The 9,130-nt window shown below is 37.7% G+C and overlaps 1 protein-coding gene and 1 long non-coding RNA gene across 2 annotated transcripts; one reads left to right on the top strand and one right to left on the bottom strand.

Annotated features, from left to right (window-relative positions):
- The first annotated feature begins 165 nt into the window (after positions 1–165).
- On the top strand, positions 166–5,950 carry slc25a6 (solute carrier family 25 member 6). Its single transcript, XM_066641024.1, has 4 exons — positions 166–380; positions 1,242–1,728; positions 3,463–3,603; positions 5,071–5,950. The coding sequence occupies exons 1-4, from the start codon at positions 270–272 to the stop codon at positions 5,226–5,228; spliced, it is 897 nt and encodes a 298-aa protein (XP_066497121.1). The 5' UTR covers positions 166–269; the 3' UTR covers positions 5,229–5,950.
- LOC136664020 (uncharacterized) lies at positions 4,162–6,054 on the bottom strand. The gene is made up of 3 exons (XR_010795057.1): positions 5,944–6,054; positions 5,695–5,806; positions 4,162–5,198 (listed from the first exon to the last, which is right to left on the bottom strand). It is a non-coding gene; the product is annotated as an uncharacterized lncRNA (long non-coding RNA).
- Between the last annotated feature and the right edge of the window lie 3,076 nt (positions 6,055–9,130).

Genomic DNA, 9,130 nt, shown 5'->3' with positions numbered 1-9,130 from the left:
CTTGTGTCTGGTGACTTAAAGCGTCTCAATTTAATATATTTTTAAAAAATATTATCCAAAGTGTACAACAGACCGTTTGGACTACAGTATGTACTTTAAAAAGAAGTCTCGCGATAAGAGCAGCAGGGCCTGCGAGATTTCAGTGTTTCTCTCTGGTGAGTTGTGAGTCTGCGCAGGACATCCCGTTCTCTGCGCCAGGAGCATCATCTCGCCCTCTGCTCTCATTCACTGCTTTACTTCGGACAAACACCTGCTTTACACCGGTGACCATGGCCGACGCTGCGATATCTTTCGCCAAAGACTTTCTGGCGGGCGGAGTGGCGGCTGCCATCTCCAAAACTGCTGTGGCTCCCATCGAGAGAGTGAAGCTCTTACTGCAGGTGAGAACAACTCCTGACCACTTACACGGCCTCAGACACGAGCTTTTAACACATCACTACTGAGTACCGCCTTAAAAGCTCAGTAAAGCGTGGAAACTCTGCTGTGGTGGTGACTGCAGTCTTTGACTGCATCCTTGGAGGCCATGTTGAAGTCCTCTGCAGCATTCCACTCTGCAACTGCAAACATCTGCACTGCTGCACCACTCACCTGTTCTGTATCACAGTATGTCAGTATAAGACCTGGATTTATCTAAGTACAGCACACACCTGTGGGCTTTGCCTTACAGTTGCATTGTTAAAAAAAGAAGTTTGAACACATTATATGCTGTCTCTCAGGCCTTACTAATTTAACTGAACATTAGGTATATCAGTGTTTCTAAAAACACAGTTTTGTTGTTTAAAAGTGCAGGGGTCACTTGTATATGGAAATACAATGCATAAATACAATGCTTTTGTTCAAGGTCCTGTTTTACAACACCATATATCAATTGGAAAAAAAATCTCTGAATTTTAATTATCTGCCTAATGGTGATCTATTTAAAGCGAACATTTGTCAAAACTTGATATGATTCCCATATCATTTTTCAGTTTAAGGAAAACCACCTATGTAAATACTCATTCAGTTATTTGTTATCAGTTGAATCATGTGTACTTCTGCTTGAATAGAGTGAAAACCTAAAACCCCACTGGCTTTTCGGATAAAGTTCCTCACCCTTGATTTAATGTATTCACTGCAGCACAATTCATTATATTTAACTGGAGATGTCGAATGAGTAATGTCACAGTAATGTCCTTCCAAGGCTAGAGAATAAATAACTGAGCTCACATAGTAACAAGGCATATTTTTGTTTTGCCATTCAGGTGCAACATGCCAGCAAACAGATCAGTGCAGACAAACACTATAAAGGAATTATCGACTGTGTTGTTAGGATTCCCAGAGAGCAAGGCTTTGCTTCCTTCTGGCGTGGAAATTTGGCCAACGTCATCCGTTATTTCCCCACGCAAGCACTCAACTTCGCCTTTAAAGACAAGTACAAACAGATCTTTTTGGGAGGTGTAGACAAGCACACACAGTTCTGGCGTTATTTTGCTGGAAACTTGGCATCAGGAGGCGCAGCAGGAGCCACTTCCCTCTGTTTTGTATATCCTCTCGATTTCGCCCGTACCCGACTCGCTGCTGATGTGGGCAAAGCTTCCTCCTCCAGAGAATTCACCGGACTGGGCGACTGTCTGAGCAAGATCTTCAAGTCTGACGGACTGCGAGGCCTGTACCAGGGCTTTAATGTGTCTGTGCAGGGCATCATCATCTACAGGGCAGCTTACTTTGGCGTCTATGACACAGCTAAAGGTAAAGCTGGTTGAAGAGTAAAGTTAGTTGCTGCATTTTTAAAAAGGAAAGGCACCTTTAGGGGCAAGTTCATGATTTTTCACACTTGTGTTATTCTTAATATGTATAGTGTGATTTATAAATACCTCAGAATATTTTTAACTGAATGCTTCCATTTATTTTTTTTTTTGCAAATGATTGTTTTGCGAAATGAATTATAATCAGATCTTTTTTTTTTTTTAGTATTTAACAGGACTGGTGTGTCCTGTTTTCAGGGTGTGTTTTGTGTTGTTATATACACTGTGTGATTTTGGGTCGGCTTTGTTCTCACAGCAACCCTGAACTGCATAAGCAGTTATAGACAATGAATGAAGGAATGAATGATCTACTTATGGTAAGAAAAGGGGGCTTGGTACTGAAAGACTGTTGGTTCGATTCCCAGGACCATTAGGAAAATTAGGGGGAGATGGAAGTGAAGGAACAGCACTGTACTCCTCCCTCAATCCAAAGCTGAGGTGCCCTTGAGCAAGGCACCAAACCCACAACTGCTTCCCGGGCTCCAGAGCTGGCTGCCCACCGCTCTGGGTGTGTGTTTACAGCCCCTAGTTTGCTAGTGTGTGTGCGTGTGCGTGTGTGTTCACTGCCACAGATGGTTTAAATGCCCAAGACACATTTCTTTGTACGTTGTACACTGACAAATAATTGCACATTGCATCACATCATTTTTAAAGACAAATCTGTAATTTGATCTGTCTTCTTTATTGTTTATACAAGTAATTCAGTCTGTTCCCGTCTTCGTGGTTTGTAGTTGTTGTGGGCGGGATATGGGACAACCTGCTTCAGTTTTCGATAGGATTAAAAAGACAGCGCATCACTTGACTTTTACTTTTGTCAGTTAGCAATTTAGCACACAACAACAGGCACAGGGACATACATCCCCTGACACAGCAGATTAATACAGTGTTCGTTCAAGCATGTTGAAACAGTTAAAACAGCTGTATGCTTTAGCCTCCTAGAATACCTTTTCATAAACAATAAGAATGAAAGCGACATTATGAGAATATTTAACACTGGTGTCTGCAAGGTGTGTGGACTATGACACTAAACGGAGTCCAGTCCAGTGAATTGATGATAATTGATTTAGTTTTAACAGATTTGAGAAATTCAATGTAAAAAACGTGAGGTATCTTGTTGCACATAATTATATAATTATTTTAACAATGTTTGTAATTATTATAATTATAAAATATTAATCTCATATATTTGGTCAGACGATTATTTAAATAATGCAGGCTGTAGTTTCCCTCGACTAGAGTTGAGAACCTTGCAAATATTTACAAGAATACTGGAACTGGAATACTGGATGATGTAATCATCATTAACTTTCTCTGCAGCATTTAATCTATCGCAACAGACAACAATTACATCACTTTGGCGCAAAACAAAAGATAAATAAAAGGATATCTGCACAAGAAACTGATATTCTGCATCACCAACGTTTTTGTTCTCTTACTAAGAGAGGGAGACCTTGTCATACTGGCTGTGGTAATCAATCATTGCCAAAATGACAGGAAGATAGATGCTTGAGGATTCCTTTAAAGGTCCAGCATCTGTAAAGTTCAGAGTACCAGTGGACATTCTTCAGTATTTTTGCTTCAGAGAACCCCTTTGAAACCTCTTTGTGCTGTACTTATTTATGAATTATGTTTGAACATGCATTTTTACGTGTCCATTCCTGTGTATGGTGGTGGACAGGCATGCTTCCAGACCCTAAGAACACCCACATTGTGGTCAGCTGGATGATTGCACAGAGTGTGACAGCAGTAGCTGGCGTGGTCTCTTATCCTTTTGATACTGTGAGGCGCCGCATGATGATGCAGTCTGGACGCAAAGGAGGTATAATGCATACACACACACACACACACACACAGAGAAATGTAAACTTGTCACAAAGCAGACATTTAACACTTGGGGTCTTAATGAAACATCTGTGACATGATTTGCTAAACTATCAAACACGAGGATCAAACAACACAGCACCGTTTAGAACGACTGCCTGTTCCTTTAAACGAAAATGAGACACAAGTCAGTTCAGAGCAAGAGCCCAGGATTGAGGAGCTTGCTTCTAGTTCTCTTCCATTCCCGTTCTCATGTCATATTTAATAACTCTTATTTCTCTGCACAATTTTTGTTTGTTTTGCTCTGTTTAACATTGTATTCTGTTCTCACAAAAATGCAGGCCAAGTTCCGATTATAGAGACACAGACAAGGAGGTGGAACAACTCTAAACTCTGTTCACTTAATGTAAAAAGCAGCACAAAATCAGAATAGTTTGTTTTATTCTGACTTAGGCAGCCAACAATATATTGACTGGGTGAGGGTCCTGGGGTGGGGGGTTTGAGTCTCGCTCAGGGTGACTGTGAGGGGTTTGGGGTGTTCTCCCCGTGTCTTTCGAATGCTCCGTTTTTCTCCCACAGTCCAAAAACTCACATTGGTAGGTGAATTGGCGACTCAAAAGTGTCCGTAGGTGTGTATCTCTCTGTGAAGGACTGGCGCCCCCTCCAGGGTGTGATCCTGCATTGCGCCCAGTGGTTCCGGGTAGGCTCCAGACCCATGGCGACCCTGAATTGGATATGCCGTTACAGAAAATGAACGAATGAATGAATGATTTTTAGTTTGTCGATTGGTAGAAGTTCACTCTATAAAATGTATGTAGTTGCTCAAACAACTGCTAATGCCAGTACATTTGTGAATATTGTTTTATAAGCTCAAATCTTATTGACATTTTTTACTTCATGGAAAACTGATTTTCATAATATCTCAGATTTTTTGAGGTAATTTGTTTTGTCAGTAAAATATTATATGATGTCAAAACAATAAAATAAAAGTTAGCATAAATACAGCAAAAGAAAATACAAAAAAATATTTTTAACTTATTTTTGTAAGCTGGTTAGAGGCTTCCAAATATTCTTCATGCCCATTTCAGGAATTGGATTTCACAGCCAGAAAGTTGGGTTTAATATAATAAACGTTTAATTATCCAGACAGGGTATTGAATGATGAATACAAATAATAATGGCCTGCCTAGAGGAGGAGTTTGAAAATGTTTTAGCAAACTCGTTAACATACATCAAATCTCTATTTAAATATTATTTGCATTTTGCCCTATTTAATGTCTTTTTAAATCTATGTTTCTGTTGTACCTAAAAACATTTGTAAAGAAGTATATATGCAGACACATTAAGGCTTTATATAGGGCACCATTAAATAGAGCAGTATTTTGAGTGCATTTGAGTGACTCTGTCTGTCCTCCACAATAAGAGCATTTGTGTGAATTCAAGTCTTTGTCTTTTGTCCTCTCAGCCGATATAATGTACACTGGGACTCTTGACTGCTGGAGGAAGATTGCACGTGACGAGGGTGGAAAAGCGTTCTTCAAAGGGGCCTGGTCCAATGTCCTCAGAGGCATGGGCGGTGCATTTGTGCTTGTGCTATATGACGAATTCAAAAAATATGTTTAATTACACAATGAATAAACAGAAAAGTAGTAGAACAGATCTTATTAATGAAGTTTGTCAAGCTTTCCCCAGCTTTCTCCATCCTCTCCAACTATATACAGATTAGTTATTGGTTATATAGAATTAGAGGCCAACAGGAATCTGCCACTTTGTTTACCATTTGTAGTATTTATTTAAAAACTGTGTGAATATGTTGCTAGTTGTATGTTCTAATACACAGACTTGGAACTATTGTTTTCTCTCATCTACATCTAAGAATGATTTTTGGCCTTGTAAATGTGTACTTCATACCAGAAAATTGTGATGTTTTACCAGGCTTGTGCAATGATGACCTATAAAAATATTTTCTGTCCATTATGTCAAGACCGAATGTCTCAGTCTTGACATTCAAACAACAGGGAACAAGGGAAGGGTCGTTTAAAAAAATAATAATAATAAAATAAATAAATAAATAAAATAAGCAACCCACCATGTAATAGCGTATAGTGTCCTCAAGATGGCATGATTGCATTTTTTTTTTGTTTATTATTGTGTACTATAATGTCATTCCATGTTTTTTCAGCCCTCTACTTACTCAGGCTCTGCAATAACAAGGATATAAAATATCATTTCAAAGCTCAAATGAAATGGAAATCAGATCATGGAGATGTCTTTTTCATTTTTAATCAAAAGTGGAGAGTTAGTAATGTGTTAAACCAGAGATGAAGCTTTAACTCACATCAGATTTCCCCTTTAACTTTGTAGAACACAAGTAAATGGCTCTAATGCAGAGGCCATGGAGCTTTCACATTCAGAGCCTGTGTGACAAGAAAAGTAGCCTACTTCCATTATTTCTTTCTGTGGAATGCTGCTGAATTATTTTCCTTCTCCAGTAATGAGGGGAGTCATGTTTTCATGGTGATTTTCTTGTCAGTCTGAGACCTTCATTGTGCCAGGTTGATCTTGATTAAGTAGATCCTATTAGCAGAAAGTGAAGGAAACCAGGTCTGTGTAAGACTTTACAGTGTGAATAAATCTAGCATGTAATATGTACTGTAATCAGATGACACAGCATACACTGAGGGGAGATGTGTTTATTCTTGATGGAAAAAAGAATGTTCGTGAACCCAATAAAAGTGAATACCTTAGATAGTTTCAGATGTGTTTTGTCATGTGAGGTTTATGTTTTTGGCACTAGTTTTATTTTGTCTTCATAGAGGAAAGCCACACTCAAGTTTTCTGTTTCTTATTTCATGTTACTTTTCATAATCTGTTTTTTACTGCAGTGTTAACTCTACATCATTATTTGAATTTGCATTATGTAGATATTATTCCAAAATAAACTAAACCTACAGCATCCAGTGGCTGGTCGTACACTGGAAATGAATAGAATTTAAATAAGAATCTAAATATGGAAATAATGGGTGAAACAGTTGAATGACTCCCTTGATCTAGAGTATTTCAAAGAGTCTGTAATCAGGCTGGTCTAAAATCACAGCTGGGCACACTAACTCTATAATATCTCCCATTTTGTTTACTAGTATCAACAGACAGGCTTTGCAAGTGTTTGTAATGGAAACCATGCAGGCTAGGCAATGTACCAGAGATCAAAGGCCAATGTAATTTACTGGAATGGTCTTATAACTGAGCAATCTTCTGTAACACGAGCTGCTTGTCTGACTCCCAGCATACTGTACATGTCAGATAAATATTAAGTCATTTTCTTCAAATGCAGCTCTGACAAGGGCTCAGAATTGCCAAACCTGCAAGTAATTATAATACTCGTGTTAAGTGCTTTGATATTAAAATGACTGCTTTAAAACCATTAAGTGTCCTCAGATAGCAGGAATTCTACAACTGCTTCCATATGCCCACAGTCTGGAAAACAGTGTACATGGATAGCATGGGACATATCATTATGTTTCCTCTTACAGTAAACAGGAGGCACGCTGTTTACATCAGCTTTATGGATTATTATTTAGTTATTTGTGAACACCAAGTCTTTTAATTGCTTTAAGTTTCAGTTACATAGGACTAAATACACAAAGCATACATTTATGATTTAGGTTTTTAATTAGTGAAGTAAAGCCAGGTTTGTATAATCAAATTTCTGTCTGTCCAATAACAAGGAGACAACAGTACTGGTAATTTTATCTTGTAGAGAACTCCTGAAATAATGGTTCTTGGTGAATGCAGTATAAAACCAGCTAAGCAAAATTATCATTTCTCAGATGTAGCATTAGTGTGCCACTGAAATTGCATTCACAAATATGTTACATTTTACACACACAAAAGACATTTTACACACAGATTTTTAAATAGTCTTTTAAAATGTTTCAACTTCACACAGTATTGAAGGTTTAACATTAAAAAAATATGTATTCAGAAAAATCACAACTCACAACCCAACAGAGAATGCCATCATCTGAATCCTCTCAAGCTAGTATGTGCTATTTTATTGATGGACAAAAAATTTTGAAATCCCTGTTCTCAACATTATAGCCAGAAAGTGATTTTTTTTTCATTAAAATATACAGTTTCAGTAAGTACTAATTTCTGGGTGCTCCATCTGGTTTGCCATTAGCATGGATGCTAACCGCATTTTGTTTAATGGTAAAATGTAAACAAGAGCAAAAAACTCTCAAACCTACGGCTTGTAACATTTTTTTAAAAATATATTATTATTTAACATTTCCTGCAAAGACAAAATTACACTTTTTAGGTAAAATATTATCAACTCCTGTATACAAATGTGATTATTTCTCCTGCAGTTTCACAGACTAGAAATTTCAGCTCACATTCAGATCATTGATCAAAGATCAGATGCCAAGACAGTTTGGTAATTTTTGTTAAATTCTCTATGTTTTGTCTGTTAAGATAAACCTGACTGAATTCAACAGGTATAACCAGGTTTTATTGGTTGTATTTGAGGGGGTGAATAAAACCGTGCTACACTCACAAAAAGGATCAGGGTTTGAGAGCTGGATATGAGGCTATGGTTATGAACAATCCTCAGTATTATAGTGTTTGATTCCTTATGAAATTCCGCATAAATTTCTCCTGCACAATTTATCTATTTTTTTAAAGATAAATCCACTAGATGGCACCGTTAAAGAGGAAATAAGACAGCAACACGCGGCAGTAATCAAACACTAGCCCTTTAAGCTTTACACATTACAACTTAAAACAATACAGAGATTTATGAACGTACATTACCTTAATGTTAAAATTTCACATTATATTTTACAGCTTAAACAGAGCATATACATTTTTCTTTAGTAAGCATCACGTGAACCTTCCCAAATAAGTGTATATAAAAAAAGGCCTTACCCAGAATCACGTGATATGACCCAGTCAGGTAGCGACAAGAGGACAATTAGAGCTAAAATAGTTTATGACAGACCTTTCATCTAGCACTCTGATGTCTTTTTGCTGTTATTTTGGGTTCTCCCATAAGACCACTCTCACCTAGCAGCCCCCAGCCTGCTTCAGACACACACACGTGGCTTGCAACACACTCCTGCATGTTGTTCTCACTCATGTCAATTTCCTTCTAGTACACCAATCTCCATGTCTTATACTTTCTGAACTAAAAATGTATGTCATCCTCATAATATGATCATGCTTCTCTGATATGGTTATGCCCCAATAAATAGCTTTCAGTTTTATTTTCTTTTTATCTTTCCAGTTACAGACTAAAGCACAACAGTTTTGGAGACATGTTGACAGTTGCTGAACTGCAGATCTCTGTAAGTGCTTGCTGGAGAATTTCTTGTCAGTCAATTATCAGTCACTTCCAGACAGGTAAGCATCTAGGTCATCTGCTTTACAAATATCACTTCTGCACCTTCATACATTTATTTCTTTGATACTCACAGGTCAGTCAAAAATACCCCAAAGAACTCAGTAGTCTCTTTAAACCAAGT

The sequence above is a fragment of the Hoplias malabaricus genome, chromosome 12 (genome assembly GCF_029633855.1).
Source record: "Hoplias malabaricus isolate fHopMal1 chromosome 12, fHopMal1.hap1, whole genome shotgun sequence".
Lineage (NCBI taxonomy): Eukaryota > Metazoa > Chordata > Actinopteri > Characiformes > Erythrinidae > Hoplias > Hoplias malabaricus.
Note: the sequence above shows the minus strand (reverse complement) of the source record. Positions and strands in the feature narration are given on the sequence as shown.

What these genes read in the sequence shown, in the direction of transcription:
- slc25a6 (XM_066641024.1), top strand. Translation starts at nt 270, where the DNA reads ATGGCCGACGCTGCGATATCTTTCGCCAAAGACTTTCTGGCGGGCGGA. An exon ending in GAGTGAAGCTCTTACTGCAG is followed by an intron (nt 381 to 1,241) that starts GTGAGAACAACT and finishes TTTGCCATTCAG; the next exon opens with GTGCAACATGCCAGCAAACA. An exon ending in GCAGTCTGGACGCAAAGGAG is followed by an intron (nt 3,604 to 5,070) that starts GTATAATGCATA and finishes TTGTCCTCTCAG; the next exon opens with CCGATATAATGTACACTGGG.